Here is a 20,982-nt window from a genome sequence, read left to right as displayed (position 1 = left end):
TTGAAAGGAAGTTGGTTGGGCTTTAATTGGAAACAAAGTCTGACTCTGATTTATCATTTTTGGAGGAAGAGAAGACAGTATTATGGAAGGTTTTGGGAGCGCAGAGGTTATGTCTTATCACTACGGGTCGGTTGAGGATGGCTATGTTCAAAACCCGTCACTTGAACAAAGGCTTAAAAAGAAATATTGGAAAACGAAGCAGACAGTACTGACTAAATTGAAGAGGGACGAAGACGAGCACATTGTCGCTGGTGATGCTGACATTGATTTAAAATTAGAGGCAAGTTGCCCTGTAACTTGATTCATAGTATTGTAATCTTACTTGTGACAGCTTATATTGTTATCATGAATCAAATCAGAGACAATGGTTCATTGTGTCATTGATACTATGATTATGTGTAGTAGTGAGCTGTTTTTGTCTAAAAATTATCATGGACATGGTTAAGGGTACTACCAAACGGTTTTGTATTCTAGTTCTGTATTACAGACAATGTACTGTTGAGCAATAGGTTACTACATTGAGAAATTATGTGTTACTTAATCAAGATTTAATTTTTTGAATTTATTATTTTTAACGGGCATGTGTATTAATTTTTGCAAATTTTATAAAACTGCCATTTTAAAAAATACTTAGTACTTTCAAAATTGCATAATAATAATGTATTAACAGGGATAGGGTTTTATTGGAATTTATGAAACAAATACCATGGAATGGAACATTGATACCAATGGCTAATAATGTATGCCTATAATTAATCTTTTATTCCACTTCCTAAAAAAGTCTTTTTAATTAGTTGTATTGATAGGGACGTTAAGATGAGGCATGCATAAACCTCCTATTATTATACTTCTTAAATTTCGAGGGTTCAAAATTTTGTATATTTGCCCGACCTAAAAAAGGAAATGTTGTGGGTATTAAATTTTGCAATCGGTATGTTCTTGATGTGCATTTATGCTGTACGAGAAAGCTTCATCATGCTCATAGATAGTATTATTTAAAGATTATTATGTTTATAAGGACTCTTGAAATTCAAAAGAAAGAGAAACACTGGATTCCATCTCTTCATTTAAAATATTTTAGTGATGCCATTTTTAATTAAATAAACGTATGTAACTATGTATGATATTAAATTAACCATTGATAATTATAATAACTATTCATTTCCAGGTGTTTTTAATTTTGTTGATCCTTCTCTTCAGTAAAAAAATGAAATTCTACCATGCCACCTTGCGATTTACCAATCAGATTGCAGTATTGGAGGTCAATTATTTTTCATATTAACCTAGCTCGTAAAAATATAAACCTATCTCATTAAATAATTAATTGATTGGCAGTTTGGTACTCTACGCTTATGCTCTTATTAGTCCATTTATCAAGTTTGGTAGATTCTTTACTGGCCTAGCCTGTTAGATATGTTGTATGTATGTCAACTGTGGTCTTATTATCAGCAGCTGGTAGTTGTTTTTCAAGTGTCATGGTAGAAGTTGGTTGTACACCTCGGTATCGGTTTCTATGGCATTTATTAACCTCGCGACTGCCTCGCTCGGTTAATAAATACCATAGAAACCTCTACCTCGGTGTATAACCTATACATCTTCTTCAGTAGTCACTTCACATTCATAGGCGCTGGTACGGTCGGGTATGGACAGTCATGCCTGGCCAAAAATTTTGACCAGAAATAAAAATTTAATTAATAACATCAATTTTGTCATCAAGAATTACCATGACTAGCAAGAGACAGTCTTTTCTGCTTTCCTTCATCAACAAGCCTTCCAAGATGACCAGGTTGGATAGAGCTTTACAGATAAGGTACATGTAGGGTGCCTTTTAGGCGTATTTTTATGGTATAGTCATATGTATGCGTGCGTTGAGTACACGCCCAAAATACGTGTGGAAAAGTAGGTGTGGCTGAAATTGTAGCGTACTTTCGCCATTTTACTTGCCCGACCGCTCTTTCAATTCTACCACCACCTATGTTCACATTGCATGATCATATGTGCATTGTACACATTGTATATGGAAGTGTGACAATCAGGGTTTCCTATGCTGTTTTGTAAAAAGCAAGCCATGTATCAGAATAGTACTTGTGATTCAACGTGATATAATCAGTTCTAATTGAGTCTATTTTTACAAAAGGAGTGTAATTGAATGTGTAATTGTAATTGAGGTTTTGTATCCAACCCCAGTTCTTGTTTGTATAGCTTGATAATTATGGCTATAATAACAAAAGTACATGTAAGTGTGTCATATTGGATTAGCCTCCTTTGTTATCAATTACTTATTATCAGTGAGTTGTTTTGTCTTTATAGCTATACAGTGATTATTGTGGAAATCATACCAATTGATAAACTATGATTAACTATCCCCACACCAAAGATTACCAAGCTCTTAACAGCATCGCAGAGCTTAATTTATACATGTACATTTTTAATTTTAATGAACTTTATTGTTCATTTACTATTTTATATTTCTTATGTACATGTAGAAAGCTCATCATCTTCAGACATCATGCCAGATGTTGCTACAGGCCCTTGGTAGATGCAGTTACCATACACGAGGTATTCTATGTCCTTTTAATTTATCATAATAATTTTATTCTCTGAATGATAGCATTGTCAGACTATGAATTATCACTTGGGGAGTTTTTATTTGCTAATGGAGAGAATGATGTGACTCATGCTGGAAGTGTCATGAAGCAAGTTGGAAATGCTCATGATCAAAATGCAAAGATGAGGTTTGTACTGATAGTTTTATGAAGCTAGAGAGTTTTTCTTGCATGAAAATAATTTAGGTTCTCTAATTTTGGTATAGATTTCAAATTTTGTGGCTTATATGTTTAAAAATAATTATAAGTCTTATTTTTATGATTGACAATATTGTCTGAAGTTTGCTAATATGCTACTCCACCGATTGCATCAGGTTTATACTGGGTGGAATTTAAGGTGACAATATCTGTGTAACTTATAAAACCCATTCGTGGTTAAATACGGCCCTCAGTTCTTTAATATTAATCTTTACTGATAGCAAATTTGAATAATTGAGCAGTAATTATTTTTTATGTAGATTGAGAACAATGGAGCCAATTACTAGACTTCAGCAAGAGTTTTCAACATTCTCTAATACCGCTATTGGAGATCTTACTGAGTCTATTAAAAGATTTGAGAAAGCTCGGGTTGATTATCGAGCAGCATTGCTATGGATGAAAGATGTTTCAGAGAAACTGCATAACCCTGATGCCAGAGAACAATTAATAAAATTTCGTGAGGTATGTAAATCAATTATTGACTGAGTATAATATTTTATTAAATTTTAAGGTCCAAGCAACTGTTAAAGAAGCTAAAAAATATTTTGAGAAAATGAAGTTTAATTTGATTGAGAAAATAAATATGGTTGCAGCAAGTCGCTCTAACCTGCTGTCCCACACTCTTCCTCAGTATCAAAAGGAAATGTTAGCTTATCTGGACAATGCTGCAAATGAACTGCATAAAGTGCTAGTGACATTAAAGTGAGTCATTTTGCTGTTTTATTATTGTGAATTAATGATTTAATATTGTTTAGATCCCAAACACAGCATCAGTATAGGTTAAACTTCCTCTCTGATGAAGGTCTTGAGGGGGAAGTTCCACTGCCTCCGCCTGAAACAGAATCAAAGGAGGAGAGTCAATCAGAATCTGGGGAGCAGCACGATGGTAATACTAGCTTATTTGATATGCTACAGAGGGAGTCTCGATCCAGTAAAGCTCCAGCACCAGTTCCAACTCTTCCTCCACAAGATGATGCAATGTCTTCGATTGTTAGTGATCTCCTTGCACTGGATGACAATGATGATACTGGAAGGCCACTTCAAGTTACTTCACCTGTTACTGATCAACAGCGTGATCTATTAACTGATGAATGGGATGAGTACTCTGCTATTGATTCTAGTAAACCAACAGCTGAATCAGAAGAGCCGAAACAACCAGTTGTTAGTGATAACGATGATTGGACTGATGATCTTGTAGAAGCTGAACAACCTTGCACTCCTCGTGAGCTCAATGAAGAGATTAATGAATTAATGGCTAATGAGTCTAAGCTACCTACGAAACCTGAGCCTGAAGAGGTTGTTTTCGATCCTTTGTCTGCAGTGTCATCTGTTTCAAACGATTTAAAAGATATTAGTATTGACTCTAATTTACCAAAAGGTATTGGAAATGAGCCAGCGACGCAGTTGATTCCTGCTCGTCAACTACTACCTAGTATGGTCCCTCCTGTGTTTCCATCACCTGCTTCTCAATCAACAGCTCCTTATACATTCAATAGTAGCGGTAGATCTCCTGGTTATAAACCAATGGTAGGTGGTTCTAGTGCCACTAATGATAACCAGGCGCCAGGCCAAAAATGGGCAAACCTGTTTGCACATTTAGATCCTATTGCAAATGAAAAAGCATGATTATTTTGATTATTTTCTTCAGTCAGTTATTTTTTTGTCAAATATAACAGTAATAATTATTTTCAACACTTCAGCCGGTTTTTTTCAAAAATTAAAAATTCAATTATTCAAAATGTTTGAAATTCATAGTTGCGGGTGTGGCTATTTCGTCTCTATGGAAACAACTGATAATAATAAACATCTGTAATGTATATGCATTCCGTAGCAATGGCAAAGCCACTGACCAAGTCTCGAGACGGCAGTTGTCTTCTGTCTGAAGGAGTGGTAATAAAAGAAAGGTGGAAGGTTTTAGGTAAAATTGGAGGGGGAGGCTTTGGGGAAATATATAAAGTGAAAGATTTAAGCAATAATGAGGTATGATCTTTTACCAAACGAACTGTTCATTTTGATGTATGTATATTACATATTACAATAGGATTTTGCCTTGAAAGCTGAGTCTCTTTCTAGTAACAGACAAGTCCTACGAATGGAAGCGTTAGTCCTTAAACGATTACAAGGGATACCACAAGTTTGTGAGTTTATTGGATGTGGAAGGACAGAAAAGGCTAATTTCCTTGTTATGACATTACTTGGACCAAACCTCTCTGAGCTTCGAAAGAAACAAGCTGATCAAAAGTTTTCTATTTCAACTGTGCTAAGACTAGGTGTTCAAATAATAAAAGTAGTACAGTCAATGCACAACTGTGGATTCTTGCACAGAGATCTTAAGCCGTCAAACTTTGCAATGGGTGCAGGAGAAAATGCCAAAACTTGCTTTCTACTTGACTTTGGACTGTCTCGACAGTACATAATGCCTACTGGAGAATTAAAACCACCAAGAGGAACAACTGGGTTTCGTGGAACTATTCGTTATGCATCTCTAAATGCTCATAAGGGATGTGATCTTGGTAGACAAGACGATCTGTGGTCAGTATTCTATATGCTAGTGGAACTAGCCAATGGCAGCTTACCATGGAAGACATTACGTGAAAAGGAAGATGTTGGAAAAGCAAAGTTACATTACAATCACCATAAATTAATAACTACACTTCCACATGAATTTAATGCATACTTAGAGTATCTGCAACAGTTGACCTACTACGATAAACCAAACTATGCATATTTAATTGAGCTGTTTGAACAAGCTCAAAGGAATTTAAGAATCAGTGAGTGTCATCCGTTAGATTGGGAGCAACCAGCAGTACCAAACCTAAAGACAACAGAACCGGCTAAAGAAAATGATGAAGATAAAGATTTAATTACTGTTTCTGGTTATATACTAGCATTCAACATATCAAATTTGATCCCTAAAGTTGAGGACAATCATCAGGTAGCAAGTGATCAAGAAGATCGTCCACTTCTGTGTGATATGATGTCATCGTCAACTACTAATAGCAAGGAGAAGGACATGATAGAGCCACCAGTGGAGCACCATGTTCTAGATTTAAAGGAGACAATAATTGAAAGTGATGAAGGTGAAAAATTGCCATATACTATACCTTTACCATTGGAGCCAAAGCCCGATGGATACATTTTTACAAGAGCTCGAAAATATTATGTAAAGTGTAGCAAAGCACGTTGTACACTGAGTCATGACTATCAGTCCTAGCTAAAGTTTAAGAACAGTAACATTAAAATAATTTTTGTCATCATTATTAATTATTACTTTTTATAAAGAAGTTACAGATCTATACTTAGTTGTAAATCTATTGTTATGTACTCTTGATGATAATAATAATAATGACATCAGAGTGATGATGCATTTCTGACCCAGCCCTAATCCGTTCGGGGGAGAGCTAGAGCAGAGACAGCGATAGTAACAAATGGCATCTTGTGACGAATCAGAAAGGAGCGAAACCGTTGAAAAGGTTGACGGTGAGTTGAACAAGGAAGATACAATGAATGAGGAGCCTCAGCAGGACGGTGCGTCTAGCGGTAAGTGACTGTTGTGGTTATGTATTTAAGTGGTAAGGCGTTATCTGTTGACCAGGAAAAATAAACAGTGATGATAAAGTTTTAATTATTATGAATAAAAAAATTATTTGAAATGACGCCTTCATTTAGCATTATTCATGATTGAGTTATCGTTATATTTTAGGCATGAGAACTTCTAAGAACTCCCCTGTTCTAAAAAGGAAAATAGCATTCTTGTCAGGTAAGAATCCAGTATTGTCTCATGTAGCTTGTATGTCTTTCACATTAATAATAACGCCATGACGTTTGTGACAAATACCAAGTAAATAGATGACATAATATTCATGTACATGTACATAGCCTCCTTTCGTAAGTAAGTAGTAATAGTTAATGCGTATGACATGAGTCTTTTGTGGCCATTCATTAATTTGACAATGGAGAACAGGCTTTGCTCTCTGTTGAGTACAGTTGAGAAGCATAAGTTACGATTCATATAGTCACTATAATTAATGATTGTGATTAATTATTATTAATTCTACCTTATAGGTGCTAAACATGAAGGCCACCTTATTCTTTCAATTACTAGTAATGGAATGGCTGTATTAGAGGGAGATGGATCGCTTGACAGCCTTGATATTACTATGAAATATATCAGCTCATTGATGGAGTGAGCCAAGTAGATGTACATGTAGTATGACTAATTCTCTTACTTTCACAGCGGTAGCTCTGATACAGCACAAAAGGGTCTTAAATTTCTAATAGATTGCAGAAGAAACAGTCAGGCACATATTATAAAGACAGTCTTAGAAAAGATAGCTGTTAGTATAATTGCCTGTTTAATTCTACTATTCATTGTACTATACTTGATAGTCTGAGGATTGTCCCCTTCCTTGTACCTGCGTTATATTGTTCAAGTCGGTCTCACAGCTCAATCAGCTCACTTCTTTGTTCTCAAAGAATAAGGCAAAGCTTGTTACTTCAGAAATCAAAGAAAAACTTAATGTACATTGTTAACTCTTTTTAATTCTGTTGATTCATTTTTTATTGTAGATTATTACAGTTAAGGACAAAGAAGAATTGTTTCGTCTTGTTCCTCCTGAATTGTTAACTGAAGATTTTGGTGGTAGCTTTCATTATGATCATGAGCAGTGGATAAGAAACAATAAGGTACATGTGTGTACAATCAAATCATTTTAATACTTCATGTCATTTTAGTTGTATGAAAAAGTGAAAATTCTTCGTGGGAAAATTCTTGAAAAGATGCCTCACGTGAGAGATGGTTTAAATGATTTTGAGATTCCTCAAAGTGTGAAGGATGCCGAGAGATTAATGACAGAGCAGCTAAAGTTGAAGGAGTTCTTTGTCAATATGTTTGCTGAGATTGATGTGTGTATTGACCAGCTAACTACTTATCTGGTGGATCAGTCTCAAGACACTACTCTATCTGGTGCATCTGCTGTAGCTATGCTCTCATCAGAACATGTACTTGCCTATCTAAACAGGTATTGTATAATTAATAGTGGCAAGAGTAGAATAATATAATTGTAAACTAATTCCAGAACTAACGAAGAAGTTCACGAGGAACAAGCAGAGTTTGATAAATTCTGGGCATTGCATAAGGCACGCCTTGATCACATGATGCGTACTTGTCATTATAAAAGGACTGTGGAAAAGGTGGGGGTAGTAAATACAATTAGTAACAATTAGTAATATCTGTACATGTACATGTAAATAATAGGTCAAACATCTTGTACAAGGTCATATTGATGACTTAACAAGGGCTGATTTGGCCATTGGGGAAAACCTTGAGGTAGCACTAGAATTGGGAGAAAAGCACGAAGTATTTGTGTCTACTTGTAAAGAGGTAAGTACACATGTAGACATGTACACGGCTAGCTGTCCTACGTGCTAATATTCTCAGTTTTATTCAGCATTCCACAAATCATAACTGTTGCCTTCCCTAGTTAATCATGTAGATGTAGGCTATTTGTCAGTGGTACATTCATAATACCATATTAGGAAATTATAGTTGTGCAACAGTGCGAGGTGTTATTTTTGGCTCAATGTCTTGTTTAATAAAATGACCATTTTTGTGATGAGTTTTATAACACACATGTACTTAGAAAATTGATTCACATATGAAAGAAATTCAAGAAGAGCAGACACAAATATCAAAGCTACCAACTGGAAGTGAAATCAAGAATCAGCTGCTGCTAAAGGACATTAATGATGTTAAGCAATCAGTTCAATTGCTAACAGAGTCATATCAAGAGCTGATGAAGCTTTGCCAACAAAAACGTGACCTGTTCATTGTGGCAGTAAAATTTCACATGTCAGTGAGACAGGTATTGTTGTAACAAAATTGTGACACTACAATAACATAATGTATTTTATTAGTGTGAACAATGGTGCTCAACTGTTAAAGAATTTGTTGAAGTATCTCCACTTGATGATGTATCTCCAGATAAAGCTGGTGAATTGGTAGAACAGGCTGAGAGTATAATGCAGCAAATGACTCAGCGTCAATTGAATTCTATGAAAGAATTTGCTTCTTGCCTTCCAGAGAAACAAGTCAAAAAATTAACTAGTAAAACAGCCAACAAGTAAGCAGTTTAAAAAAATAAGTACTTTGAAATGTTTTGGCCTATCACAGATGTAACAGTAGTCGTGAAAAGTTAGAGAATTACAAAACTAAATTATTACAACTGTTAGCTCTTAGCTATGCACCACCAGCACCTCCTCCTCCTCCTATGGAGTTATTAGATGTGAGACAACAATCACTTATGATACATGTGCTTCAGTTATTTGTCCCTTTCATAGTCAACTGATGGAGGTGGTTCAGATTCTCTGAAATCAGATAAAGTGGATCCAGCAAGCAGTAACGTGAGGCTGAGCTTATACTGAGTATTGTGATATTATAATGCTTCATTCTGTAGCCTCCTTCTTGGACACAGGATTATCCTGATGATGAAAGTGATCCTGCCGTGTTAAGAAAAAGAGAGTTTGTGTATAAAGAGGTTATACAGACTGAGAAGGATTACATAAATGACCTCAAGATTATATTAGATGTAAAGTTTTAGTATTTGTAAGCTAAAATAAGATAGTTATTGTTTCTAGAGTTACTATAATGAAATGTTGCCTGAGGACAGAGTCCCATTGCGTCTGAGAGGAAAGCGAAGCGATATTTTTGGAAATCTTGAAGCAATCTTTTTGTTTCATAATGAGTAAGGGACACTTTATTAATATTATCAATTATTAAGATATGTTCATTTTTAGAGTTTTTTTGAAGCAGTTAGAGCTGTATGAAAATCACCCTGAGAGAGTAGGATCCTGTTTCATCAAACACGTAAATTTAAAAGAAAATTTAATGTTATCATAAAATATATATAATGTTGTCGTGTACCCCTTAGAGTTCAGATTTCCAGTTGTATTCTAGCTATTGTCAGAACCGTCCTAAATCTGAAGCATTGCTAACAGAAAGTCCAGAATGTCAATCTTTTTTTAAGGTTTGATAGTTAACGCTATTTGTTTGTTTAATAAAAATTACAAATAGGAAATTCAAATTCGCTTAGCTCATCAACTTCCTCTTAACTCATTTTTGATCAAGCCCATTCAAAGAATCACAAAGTACCAGCTTTTAATCAAGGTTAGTTTTATGGTCAGTAATTTGGTGCTCATAAAACTACGTGTACATGTATAGGATATGATTAAATATTCATCAAAGGCACCGCAAGCATTACGTGACCTGCAAACAGGTCTCAGTATTATGCTCCAAGTGTTAAAGAGTTTGAATGATTCTCTTCATGTTGTTGGACTCAAAGGATTTCCTGTAAGTATATAATTCATTTAAATACAACAGCAATTTATGTGATGACTTTTTTTAGGGAGCTTTGGTTGAACAAGGGAGATTATTGGTTCATGTTAGTACATGTTATAATTCTCTGTCAATTCATGTTTTTGATAGGATCCCTTTCAAGTTTGGGAAATGGGGCACTCTAGAAATATTCTCTCACGAAGTCATGAGCGCCATGTCTTTCTATTTGAGAAAGTGTTGATCTTCAGTAAGAAGAAGGAAGAACAGACTCAGCAAAAACACAAAGAGAATAAATCGAATTCATACTTTTACAAGAATCACTTACACGTAAGTTTTCTTTATTCCCATAGAACTGATTGTAATTGGTTGTTATGAGCAGTTGTCTGATGTTCGACTCAAGGAACAGCCTGATGAAAATCCTTTGTGTTTCACTTTATTAGTTCATGGACAAAACAGAATGTACAAACTACAGGTATTACATATTGTATGATATTAGTTTTAATGATAAAACAACTATAGGCGAATAGTAAGGACGTTTGCGTAATGTGGACTAAGGAGTTACATAGGATCCTGTGTGATCCATTCAGTTTATTGAAAGGTATACTTTATCTCTGTTGATTTTTATAAACTATCCTGCCTCAGACGTTGTACTGAAATCTGGCACTTTAGACAGAGCTACTGCTGCCAAGTTTACAAAAATGAGCAAAAGTGTACAAGGTTACTATTGGCTGTGAAAAGAGCTTTGTCAGCTAGTGCTTATTTAATCTTTTAGGAAAATCTCAGTTGTTTGATGGAGTAATGCCTTCAGAGAATAGCACAGCATATGGACCCAAAAAATCATTTAGGTGAGTACATGTATTGTGAGAATAGTCTGATAGTCTGGTGTATTATAGTGGGCGTTTCAAACTCAACATTCGTCCTGGGAAAAAGAAATCTGCACCAAATGCACAAGAAAGAGGTAGTGGTAGTCAAACACCAACACCAACAGGTTCAGATAAAGAAAAGCATCAGATGGGATACAGAGATGATCAAGCTCTCTTTTCAAGTGTTCCTACGAAATTATCAGCACGCACTTTCTCTCATGGTAATTGCTATTTGGGTTTACATTGATGGTTCAAGAAAATATTTTAATTGTCAAATAATTACTAGATGATTTACTGAGTGACAACAGCAAGGAAGCGGAGGAATGGTCAGACGGTGAGGATGAGAGTGGTAGTCCTGGAACAGCAGATCACTATGAAATACTCGTGAGTATTCTTATGTTAATTTTCATTGTTGCTTGTATTGTATGACTATTTCTCATGAGACATATTGTATACACTAAGTGTCGGCTATTAAAGCTCAAATCTTATATTTTATAAAGGCTCCCGGAACTGCTCACTTTTACACTGCAGTAGCCGACTATGCACCAAGTGGAGATGACCAAGGGATTCCTCTCAAGATTGATCAAGAAGTTGAAGTTATTGGCATCAATGACAGTGGTTGGTGGTGGGTTCGTGCTACCAACTATGTCAGTGGTGAAACATTGGAGGGCTGGGTACCTGCCAGTCATTTGAGGGTTTCGAAAATATAATAATACGAATTTAAGTGTCATGATCAATTATTTTTAAATTCATTAATTGGGATTATTCTTTAGGCCTTCATTGGTCAATCATTGTGTCATAAGTAAAAAATAATATTCTTTATCAGTGATTGTGAACAAATTTCCGTGAGGTGTGGTTTTGTGCAGAGCACAGTCTTTTGGAGAGATCATAGGAAATCAGTCCCTAGGTAAAATGTCTTTCTACTACATTAAGCAAAAGGGCCAGGATACTAGAATACCTTTGTGGTGAGTGATTACGAGTTATGCTCAACCTACACTTGCTTGTATCACTTTTAGGAGCTTCAATGTAGTCAGCGAGTTCAGTAGTACAGAGAATAGCTATCGATTGTTGGAGCCATCTCAACTAGTAGCATCTCAAGGGCAACTGTTCATTACTAACGAGCGAGACAACAAGCTGGTCGTTGTAGACGAGGACACTTTGGAAGTCAAAGATGTAGAGTGCATAGGTGGGGAAAAGAAAATGATCACCGGCCCTCACTGGATGGCAGTGAAATCATCAATAAGTGCGAATGAGTCAACGTGTACTGTATGCGTGTTGCCTAAAAGAGGGTTTCAAGATAATTGCAAGCTCTATAGTCTGAAATATGAAAGGAAAGGTTACCTGAAAATATCGGTTTCTGACCTTGGCTATTGGAGTGCGTGCTCAGTTTGTTTGGGACCAAATGGAAATTTGTTAATTGGCAACAGCAGATATAGCTGTGTATACACATACAGCAATGACTCAGGTTTCACACAACAGATAGACGTCAACTGCCTGCCAACATGCTTGGCATATGATAACGAGCGAGCTCAGTTACACGTCTGCAACTCTGCCTCAAATGTTATCAAAGTGTTCAGTGAAGATGGCTCATTATTGCGTGAATATGGCCAGAATGTTTTGATACTGCCCCAGCAAATTGCAATTGATGGTAGTGGCTGCTCATATATCATATGCTGCTTCAATTTGCGTTGTTTCCTGTCAGTCTTTGATTCGAATGGAGACCATGTTTATAACGTTTACGGTTTTGAAGGTCCTATGGGTGTTGCCGTGTCATCTAAAGATGACTCAGTATGGATATCTGACACAAAGAAAAACTGCCTCGTGAAACTTGAGGGACTATGCAAGCTGAGGCCTCCTTTCTCATTGTCCCTAATTTGTCAACGTACCATATTGCTTCACATGAACGAGCTATCAAAATTGAGTTTATTCAAGTAAGACAATTCAGTTTTATTATGAAACAACTTATTACGTTTTTCCTAAATCTAGAAATACAGGACAAGAGTTTAGTTCTTGGAACCAACCAGTAAATGTTATAATCAAAGGTTTATCAAATCCCTTTTCTTTACCTCTACTACTAAAACATGGGATCAAAACTGATACCATTAAGTGGATCTTGTGCCAAAGGCTAAATCTCTCTGAGAAAATTAAAATGTCTTTCAAAAGTACAAATGGTCGTCACGTAACACAGCTAGCACATTATATGAATGCTCTTATTGTTGAACTGCCAAAAACTTTGTCACTTGGACAATAAAGAGTAACAGAATACTTTTATATGTGTGTTAGTGTGTATGTGTGTTGTGAAACATGTTACTTTTAAAATAATAATATTATGTGTTGCTATAAGAGTATGTGAGGTATCTAGACAAAAGTTATTCTAGTGCGACTGTGATTGACCTGCCACACATTGAGACGCTCATACTCTTGAAGACATTCCTCAAACTGATCCGGAGTATAACCACGTGCTAATATGTGCTGCCTTGCTTCATCAAACCTGAGGTGTAATTAAATAAACATTATTGCTTTTTGATTAAAGAATCGTAGTACCTGACAGTATCAGGATCAGCCATTTCTCTCACAATAGAATATATAGCATCGATCGGTCGACTGCTCCTACATGTACATGTACATGTACATTAAATAATTTGGCAATCAAAAAAGCAATTCACTGACTTGCCAGAAAACTCTTCCTCACTAAATAGAGACTGCTTGGACATTTCCATCAACCTCATAGCTTCATTCACATCATCTTTCTCAACAACTTCAGCAAGACGCAAACGAGCCTTCATAAAAGAATGTTAAATGTATGCGTGATGTGTTGACAAGCTTACCAAGGCTGTGGATAATCGCAACAAAGCTAGCAATGTCCTCGCTGAAGTGAAAGTCGTTTGATTGCCTTTATTATTCTTTGCTTCTCTTCTCATATCAACATAGCATCCAACAATATACTCAGTAAGACCTTCAGGAATAACTGGCTGTTTCATTTTGCATGCAGCAATGTATCGGCTATAAAGAATTGCTCAAAATTCTAAATTTGTTGTGTTTGTGTGACTCACGTCATTTTCTTAGTACTAAGAGGAATAAATTGTGAAGGAGGTTGTGTTGAATGTTGATGAACATAAGTTACATGTTGGGCAAGCCTGTGAGTCAAATTACAACATAACATAATGATAAGTATCTATTGGTTGTTGTTATTACGACCTATAGTATTGAAACTGATCATTCAAATGCTAGTACCCAGAGTTTCAATTTCTAAAGGTCAATATCAATCGGTTTCTAATACCCAGTAAGAGTACAAAAATATAGCTACAATACTGGATTGCTATATAATAATAATAACAATTAAGACATATCTAACATCAGCAGGTAAAATATAACACATATATACATGTACATGTATAGTACAGCCCATGTACCTTAGGTCATTCTCAGAGTCACATTTATCTCTGATTAACCACAATAAGTCAAAACGAGATAGAAGGGCAGCTGGCAGTTGAATATTAGCTTCAGCAGATTTCTTAATGTTGTAGCGTCCATATGCAGGATTGGCAGCAGCAAGGATTGACACTCTAGCATTAAGAGTTGTCATGATTCCGGCCTACAAATAAATAAATTAATGATAAGAACAACTGATGACACAGAAGTGCTGTTGATAAGTACACAGTATTCAGTATTGTATGCTGGTACATGTACTGAAATAAAATCAGGGTTTCCCAGAGGAATTTGGCATACAGTGTATGTACAAGTGTAGCTTCTTGTCAGTGAATTGTCAAGTTGCTCAAAAATTGAGCCAAAATAATATACTACAGGGTACAGGGTACTTTGAGAAAAATTACAAGAAGAGAATCCTCCATTTTTCTGATACATGTACATGTTCTATGTTGTGTAGAAAATTAGAGTTGATTCTGACCAAGTTGAGATTTGTTTTAAAGTTGCTGAAAAATTGGGCCAACGATCAAAGGCTATAATAGCCTTTGGTCAATTTCGTTACAATGGCTAGCAGATAATTATCTAATTTGATAATTTTTTCTAATACACATGTTCTTATATTGTGTAGAAAATTAAGCTGATTTTGATCAAAGCTGATTTTTAAGAATTTTAAAAGTTGCTTTAAATGCCATATGTACTGTATCATAGTGCTTGTCAGCTCATGAAGAATGCTGTTTAGCTTACTTACATGTAGCATGTGTGGGAAACCCTGCATGAGACTGAACTTACTTTAGCAATAGAAATAGTCTGTTGCTCCATCACTTCATGAATTGCTGTCCTATCTATGTCCAACATTTTATCAAACTCATCTATACAGCAAACTCCTTCATCAGCCAATACAAGAGCACCACCCTCTAAAATAGATATTTTAAAAGTAATTAAGATATTGAACACAATGGGTCTGTACTGTAGTCTGTCATGATTACTAAAGGAGCACCAACCTAATGTCATTTCTCCTGTTATGGGGTCTTTCATAACTGCAGCTGTCAAACCAACCCCAGAGCTTCCACGTCCAGTAGTATATTGACCTAAGAATGAACAGTGTGAAACATTTAGTGAGACTACATGCCTATACGTACTTCTAGGAGCAATACGATCAATATATCCAAGTAACTGACTCTTTGCCACTCCAGGGTCACCCATCAAACAAATGTGTATATTACCTACAATTAGATAATACAAGATAATGGACCATTCCTTAAAGTCTATGTACCTCTTATTTTCATTCCATGAGGAGTGCAGTCCACTCCACCCACAAGAAGAAGTAAAAGTGCTTTTTTAATATCTTCATGTCCATATATCTCAGGAGCCAGTGATGAAGAGAGTTTTTCATAAAAGTCATCCTCTATTAATATATTAACTAAGTTGACAATAAATTATAATAACAGGATTACCTTGTGCTAGTTGAGATATTTCGTCATCAGACAACTCTTCTTCTTCCTCCTCATCAATCTTCTTTACTTTAGAAATACGCTACAAAAAAATAAAGTAACAAAATTATTATTAATTAAACAAGACTACATTACATGAGCTTCCAGGAAGGTCTCGGACAAAAGTCCTGAGGTAAGCTGCTTAAAGCCAGACTTCATCATTGGTAGATAAACCTGTTATAAGCAGCACCGCATTACAATACAACTAACAGATAATGTACTCACTCCTGTAATCATAACATGGTCACCGGGTGATGCAAGACGAGTTACTTCTCCTCTGGCAATAACAGTCATCGAGCGAGGAATGTTACCAACAGGTACTTGATCATTCTAATTAAATTAATTCCTTGTACTACAGTAGTTGACACAAAAACAGTTAACATACACATTCTTGTATTTTAATCTCCTGATACTTCATGAACCTAGACCCACGTGTCTGCAAGTACAACCTACCTCCAGACCTTATAGATAAATAAAAAATAAGTGAATATACATACACACGTAGTATGAGAATATAATTACCTGTTTCTCACACATTCATCACTAGGACACATTACTAGTGGGAGAAAGTTTGGAGATGAAATCTACAAATTCCAATAACAATAAATAATATACTATGATTGACAATACATGATTACCGGTTGATAACTCTCAGCTCCACATTGGTCACAGGTATAAGTGGCTACTACCATTACTGGTTTCACTTCAGTGGTCCTGGTTACAATGCCCCTCACATTGACTAGTTTGCCAATGAGTTCAGCTTTAACTTCACGAACAGAAAGATGTCTCTCACGAGATTTGTTTTTGAATACCACCTCACTACAATTATTCATCAAAAAGAACCTCATGTAGCAAATTAACAACAATAAACATGCCACATATTTCAACAATATAAGATCAATCAAAGCTCACTCTATTTACATCTAGTTTACACAATAAATTTACACTTTAATTATGAAGTATACAATTTTAGATTTACATGTACGTACAGGTTGACTTACAATCTACGAATTAAATCAGGAGGATAAATATTTCGTGGGTCTCGTGTTTGCTGGTCTCCGTGATGCTGCTGGCGTAGTATCAGTCGATGTTCAATGTAGACATCCAGTGAGTCTTTAGCAGTAACCTACACGAAATTAAATACAGTATGAAGCATTAAGCACCACAATTAAAACTTACTGTGTACATCTACTTTAGTAGCTATAATAATTAATACAAGCACATATACATCATCATTGTATTTTCTTTTGTTAATTTTATCTCTACTATTAGTGTTTCCTTTTTAAACTAAAATCACATACATGTACTTAACTTATAATTAGTTATAGTCCCTAATCTTAGCAATAAAGTCATCAACAAAATAGTAAAGTTAGTTTTTGGTAAAAGGGACTATAGGATCCAGTTTATACATAGAAATACATTAATTAGTAGAAATACATTGACTAAAACCATAAACATGTAATACCTCTCTTTGCTTGTATTGTGGAAGAAGGTCTGCAATGCACTCAGAAAATATCTGAGTATAACGTCTTGTATTGCCTATTATATTGGCAGTTAGTTCTGCATCAAACTATACATGAGATTAATAAAGTATTATCAATGTGAAGCCAAACCTCTTCCACATCATCTAAATCAATGACAATTTCAACTTGTTCCCTATGGGCTAGGTTAGTCTAAAAAGATAACAAGATTGATCAGTAGTATTAATATAGACCGCCCGCGTGTTAGGTAACACTTCTTTGAAGTCAGCAAAACATTGTGGGGTACACGTGGCCAGGTATACCCACTGGTTGGCAGAAGCAAAATGAGTGCATGAGGAGCCTGCATTTTATGTCTTTGTTTGAGGATGCCAGAAGGCAGCTACGTTGCAAAGCTGGAATCTGTTGGTTAGATGATCAATGATGACCCATATTTGCCTGAAAAAACAACTACATCAGAGATGAGAAACTGGCCAAATCTCGAGTTTGGCCATACTGAATAGTTTTTACCTACTTTCAGTGTTAGCAGGCCAGGGCTATTCACACAAGAGCAGCTCATGTCCTGGAAACAATTAGAGGCCTACAACTACTACAAAATTCGACATATTAGGACAATTTTTAGTCTATTTTGGAAGAGGAGGAAGAAAGTTTGGTGTAAGCTTCTTCATGCAGCTAAGGCCCAGGGCTTAGCTGAAGAAGCTTACACCAAACTTTCTTTTAGGCAGCTTGTTTCTTTGCCTGACACTGCTCGTATCTTATCTTTATAGTAGGCAAAGACAGTAGGGACTGTCTATAGACCCATTGCACATTACATCACACAATAATTTTAATATTCTGTCGCCCATCTTGGAAGACAGCTGGAGGCTGAGTGTAATATAGCTCAATCAATGGAGGCCTTGATTTTTTGGAGACTGAAAAGACTGCAGCAAGCAATTTACAAGGGAAATCACCTGTAATGGTTGTTACTTGTCCCTCCAAAGCAAGAAGTGAGCATAGGAAGACTAATTATAGCAGCAAATAGTTATCAAAAAATGTGAAGTGAAAATAGAACTAGAGAGTTAAGAGAGGCAATTTTACTCAAATTAAAGTCTAATCATTATTTGTGCTACTGTCTTGAAGTAACAGCTCACTGATCAAAATAATGGGACCTCAATACGGCCTGAGTTTAAGTAGCTAGTCTATCATGCCAGGGGTGTATCTGAGGGGGGGGGCCTACAGGGGCCTGGGCCCCCCCATCAATTTTTGTTGATAATGATATTTATTTTTTGTTTTATTACCTATCACCTAGTAATAAGAATTAACCACCTTGTAATCGTTTACAATACATTGCACAGCAGCAAATGCACAAGAAATGAGTAGTAGGCAAAACAAACTACTCATTTTATATTAATCGTTGTTAAAAATGTAAAAATTTGATGCTTTAAAATGCGCAAAAATGCTATTTTAGTGCACTATACGAGTGCCAAGAAGGGGTGTGTCCAAATTTTCGGCGCGCTTGGGTGTGTCCAAATTTTCGGTGCACTTCGCCCACCACTTGTCTCTGCGCCCCCTCATCATTTCCTTCCCAGCTACGCCCCTGTATCATACAGCCAAAAGTAGTCAGCCTGTTCCAAAAGTAGATTAGTCCCTAAAAGAGGTAAGTATGCTGTTTAGCAGTATGAGACTCAAATTAAGACTCACCATAACTCTACTCATCAGAATTTTTACTACTGAGCCATCTGTCTCTAAGCCCTTCAATTTTGTCTGACCGGCAGTCTCAGCCTGCTAATGTGAGCTTTAAATTGACCCAGTAGGCAAACTTTAAGTTCTAAACCATCAGTGGATTGAAGGAGTAGGTAAGAAGATTTGCAAGCAAAAAGCACTTGTTTTAGTAGTGATCAGTATGGCGACTCATGCCACATGTCCTCCAAGATGGCAGAGAGCAACGGTTGCTATGTTTATTTATACAAAATGGATGTGTCTGCAATGGGCCTATATCAGCAGAGTTATCAACCAGCCTTCCTAGCTACATTAGGACAAAATGATTTCCACATAGTCGTGTAGAATCTATGCTTGATTGGTTTCCAGTTTTTTGCCTTTATAGTGTTTATCCACAACTTTTTCCTTCTTTTTGGAAGAACTGGGATTCTATAAAAGCCAAGTTCCTTTTTTTTAAAATGTCTGTTTGCTTTTTGCCAAACAGTGGGTGTGCCTGGACGTGTACCCTAATGTTTTGCCGACTTCAAAAAAGTGTTACCTAACGTGCGTGTGGTCTATACATGAACAATAAAACACTAATGTGTATATTACATATACATGGGCCATGTATATACATGTAGATGTGATACAACTCTTGAATGGGTGGGGAGTTTCAAATACAAATTTTCTCATGACATAAATAACCAGGCATTAAATAGATACAAATCACACGATAAATACAAACATACCAGTTGTTCAGCATAAACATAAATCTTTCCTTCGTCACCATCATTATCAGAGTAATACTCGGTTAAAAATTTGAGAATTTTTTCTAAGAAAAAAAAATTAAAAAGCCAACATTTCTTATACCTTTCTCTTGTGTATAATCTGTCAGAGGCATGGCATTAGCTCAGGAGAAATAGACGAGACTACAGAGATTGTGTGGAGTTGAAGGCGAGGTCTCGAGGCCAATTTAATGAATTAAGACTTTAGTGGATTTAGTTACTCTTTTTGGCGGGCCGCTGGCAAAGGGGTTAATTATATTACTTGGGCCTAGGCCCCGCCTTGTAACCACCACGTGCCTGCACGTGGACGTACTTCATACGTTAGAGCTGTAAAAGTGAAGTCCAATCTGCTCTGTGTGTTTTGCTCTTATCATTATAGACCCACCTAAGAAAACTAGAATGCCAAAAGTGGCCAAAGTCAAGAACAAGATGCCAGCGGATTTAAACATTACAGCAGAACAACTACTGCAAGAAGCTAATGTAGAAAGAGTAGCTCGACGTCCGAGACAGGAAGTGGCCGCTGACCCCGAAGAATTGTAGTCTCGCGTAGCCAGCCCCTCCCTCAACGGGAGGGTCTGGTCGAATGAGTGTAGATCGTTCGTTCTACTTCACCCCAAAACAGGGTGAACCGGATGTGGTTGTAGTAGGCGTTACCTTAATCCTCGTGGTACATCAGATGCTCTTACTCGAGCTAAAAACTCTGGCACTAACGCAGAGAAAAGAAGCAGAAGAGAAGCTGTTTAGCCATCCAGACAAAAATTGTAGCCTGCTCTCTCCAACAGCCTTGCCAACAACAGATAGAAGATATTTAACCACGTGTTGCATAAAGTATGCGGTGGTGAACAAACATAATACGGACTTATTTAATTAATCACGGAGAACGAATGATGTACACTCATTCGACCAGACCCTCCCGTTGAGGGAGGGGCTGGCTACGCGAGACTAGAAGAATTGCAACAATTACAGTTAACCAGAAGGAAAATGTTTGAAGAAAATATTAGGAAAAACCGTAGTATTGTGTCCAACTGGATGAAATATGCTCAATGAGAGCAAAAGCAGAAGGAATATGATAGGGCACGCTCTATTTATGAGCATGCTTTTGCCGTTGATCATCACTGTATCACCT

General features: G+C 36.3%; 5 protein-coding genes and 1 pseudogene across 5 annotated transcripts; 5 read left to right on the top strand and 1 right to left on the bottom strand.

Moving 5' to 3' along the window:
• The first annotated feature begins 22 nt into the window (after nt 1-22).
• LOC100634489 (islet cell autoantigen 1-like protein) lies at nt 23-4,503 on the top strand. Its single transcript, XM_003388954.3, has 6 exons — nt 23-280; nt 2,487-2,559; nt 2,612-2,735; nt 3,065-3,266; nt 3,316-3,506; nt 3,560-4,503. Exons 1-6 carry the CDS (start codon nt 83-85, stop codon nt 4,428-4,430), a joined length of 1,659 nt encoding a protein of 552 aa, XP_003389002.1. The 5' UTR covers nt 23-82; the 3' UTR covers nt 4,431-4,503.
• Nucleotides 4,504-4,542: 39 nt separating this feature from the next.
• LOC109584720 (probable serine/threonine-protein kinase DDB_G0292354) lies at nt 4,543-6,122 on the top strand. The gene is made up of 2 exons (XM_020000544.1): nt 4,543-4,784; nt 4,846-6,122. Exons 1-2 carry the CDS (start codon nt 4,617-4,619, stop codon nt 6,016-6,018), a joined length of 1,341 nt encoding a protein of 446 aa, XP_019856103.1. The 5' UTR covers nt 4,543-4,616; the 3' UTR covers nt 6,019-6,122.
• Nucleotides 6,123-6,179: 57 nt separating this feature from the next.
• Nucleotides 6,180-11,836, top strand: LOC100634239 (triple functional domain protein-like). Its single transcript, XM_020000539.1, has 28 exons — nt 6,180-6,344; nt 6,508-6,564; nt 6,870-6,990; nt 7,042-7,141; nt 7,194-7,325; nt 7,374-7,490; nt 7,539-7,825; nt 7,883-7,997; nt 8,062-8,187; nt 8,447-8,668; nt 8,721-8,926; nt 8,977-9,088; nt 9,144-9,206; nt 9,260-9,391; nt 9,441-9,547; nt 9,600-9,669; nt 9,734-9,829; nt 9,877-9,969; nt 10,024-10,152; nt 10,208-10,243; nt 10,288-10,464; nt 10,517-10,609; nt 10,657-10,735; nt 10,780-10,854; nt 10,910-10,982; nt 11,031-11,221; nt 11,287-11,384; nt 11,501-11,836. The coding sequence occupies exons 1-28, from the start codon at nt 6,233-6,235 to the stop codon at nt 11,708-11,710; spliced, it is 3,429 nt and encodes a 1,142-aa protein (XP_019856098.1). The 5' UTR covers nt 6,180-6,232; the 3' UTR covers nt 11,711-11,836.
• A 12-nt stretch (nt 11,837-11,848) lies between these two features.
• Nucleotides 11,849-13,357, top strand: LOC109584721 (uncharacterized). The gene is made up of 3 exons (XM_020000545.1): nt 11,849-11,965; nt 12,017-12,931; nt 12,987-13,357. Exons 1-3 carry the CDS (start codon nt 11,913-11,915, stop codon nt 13,249-13,251), a joined length of 1,233 nt encoding a protein of 410 aa, XP_019856104.1. The 5' UTR covers nt 11,849-11,912; the 3' UTR covers nt 13,252-13,357.
• On the bottom strand, nt 13,211-20,102 carry LOC100634112 (DNA replication licensing factor mcm7-like). The gene is made up of 21 exons (XM_003388951.3): nt 19,942-20,102; nt 19,821-19,903; nt 17,530-17,589; nt 17,382-17,486; nt 16,918-17,042; nt 16,555-16,735; nt 16,439-16,500; nt 16,302-16,377; nt 16,142-16,246; nt 16,013-16,090; nt 15,881-15,959; nt 15,700-15,831; nt 15,566-15,649; nt 15,428-15,514; nt 15,216-15,340; nt 14,414-14,595; nt 14,054-14,137; nt 13,829-14,003; nt 13,671-13,780; nt 13,545-13,610; nt 13,211-13,491 (listed from the first exon to the last, which is right to left on the bottom strand). Exons 1-21 carry the CDS (start codon nt 19,970-19,972, stop codon nt 13,359-13,361), a joined length of 2,163 nt encoding a protein of 720 aa, XP_003388999.1. The 5' UTR covers nt 19,973-20,102; the 3' UTR covers nt 13,211-13,358.
• A 147-nt stretch (nt 20,103-20,249) lies between these two features.
• Nucleotides 20,250-20,982, top strand: part of LOC100635492 (crooked neck-like protein 1) — a 2,380-nt pseudogene continuing 1,647 nt past the window's right edge.

The sequence above is a fragment of the Amphimedon queenslandica genome, unplaced genomic scaffold (genome assembly GCF_000090795.2).
Source record: "Amphimedon queenslandica unplaced genomic scaffold, v1.1 AMPQUscaffold_13175, whole genome shotgun sequence".
Classification (NCBI taxonomy): domain Eukaryota; kingdom Metazoa; phylum Porifera; class Demospongiae; order Haplosclerida; family Niphatidae; genus Amphimedon; species Amphimedon queenslandica.
The sequence above is the reverse complement of the archived record's forward strand: the minus strand, read 5'-3'. Positions and strand labels throughout refer to the sequence as shown.

Bases quoted from the DNA above. Each gene is read 5' to 3' on its own strand.
- LOC100634489 (XM_003388954.3), top strand. From the start codon at position 83: ATGGAAGGTTTTGGGAGCGCAGAGGTTATGTCTTATCACTACGGGTCG. The intron at 2,560-2,611 runs GTATTCTATGTC...TCTGAATGATAG, and splicing joins ATGCAGTTACCATACACGAG to CATTGTCAGACTATGAATTA. The intron at 2,736-3,064 runs GTTTGTACTGAT...TTTTTTATGTAG, and splicing joins GATCAAAATGCAAAGATGAG to ATTGAGAACAATGGAGCCAA.
- LOC109584720 (XM_020000544.1), top strand. From the start codon at position 4,617: ATGTATATGCATTCCGTAGCAATGGCAAAGCCACTGACCAAGTCTCGA. The intron at 4,785-4,845 runs GTATGATCTTTT...ATATTACAATAG, and splicing joins AAGATTTAAGCAATAATGAG to GATTTTGCCTTGAAAGCTGA.
- LOC100634239 (XM_020000539.1), top strand. From the start codon at position 6,233: ATGGCATCTTGTGACGAATCAGAAAGGAGCGAAACCGTTGAAAAGGTT. The intron at 9,670-9,733 runs GTAAATTTAAAA...TGTACCCCTTAG, and splicing joins GATCCTGTTTCATCAAACAC to AGTTCAGATTTCCAGTTGTA. The intron at 10,244-10,287 runs GTTAGTACATGT...TGTTTTTGATAG, and splicing joins AAGGGAGATTATTGGTTCAT to GATCCCTTTCAAGTTTGGGA.
- LOC109584721 (XM_020000545.1), top strand. From the start codon at position 11,913: ATGTCTTTCTACTACATTAAGCAAAAGGGCCAGGATACTAGAATACCT. The intron at 11,966-12,016 runs GTGAGTGATTAC...TATCACTTTTAG, and splicing joins GATACTAGAATACCTTTGTG to GAGCTTCAATGTAGTCAGCG. The intron at 12,932-12,986 runs GTAAGACAATTC...TCCTAAATCTAG, and splicing joins TCAAAATTGAGTTTATTCAA to AAATACAGGACAAGAGTTTA.
- LOC100634112 (XM_003388951.3), bottom strand. From the start codon at position 19,972: ATGCCTCTGACAGATTATACACAAGAGAAAG. The intron at 15,341-15,427 runs GTTGGTGCTCCT...TATCTATTTTAG, and splicing joins AACAGGAGAAATGACATTAG to AGGGTGGTGCTCTTGTATTG. The intron at 14,138-14,413 runs GTACATGGGCTG...TTTGACTCACAG, and splicing joins GACTCTGAGAATGACCTAAG to GCTTGCCCAACATGTAACTT.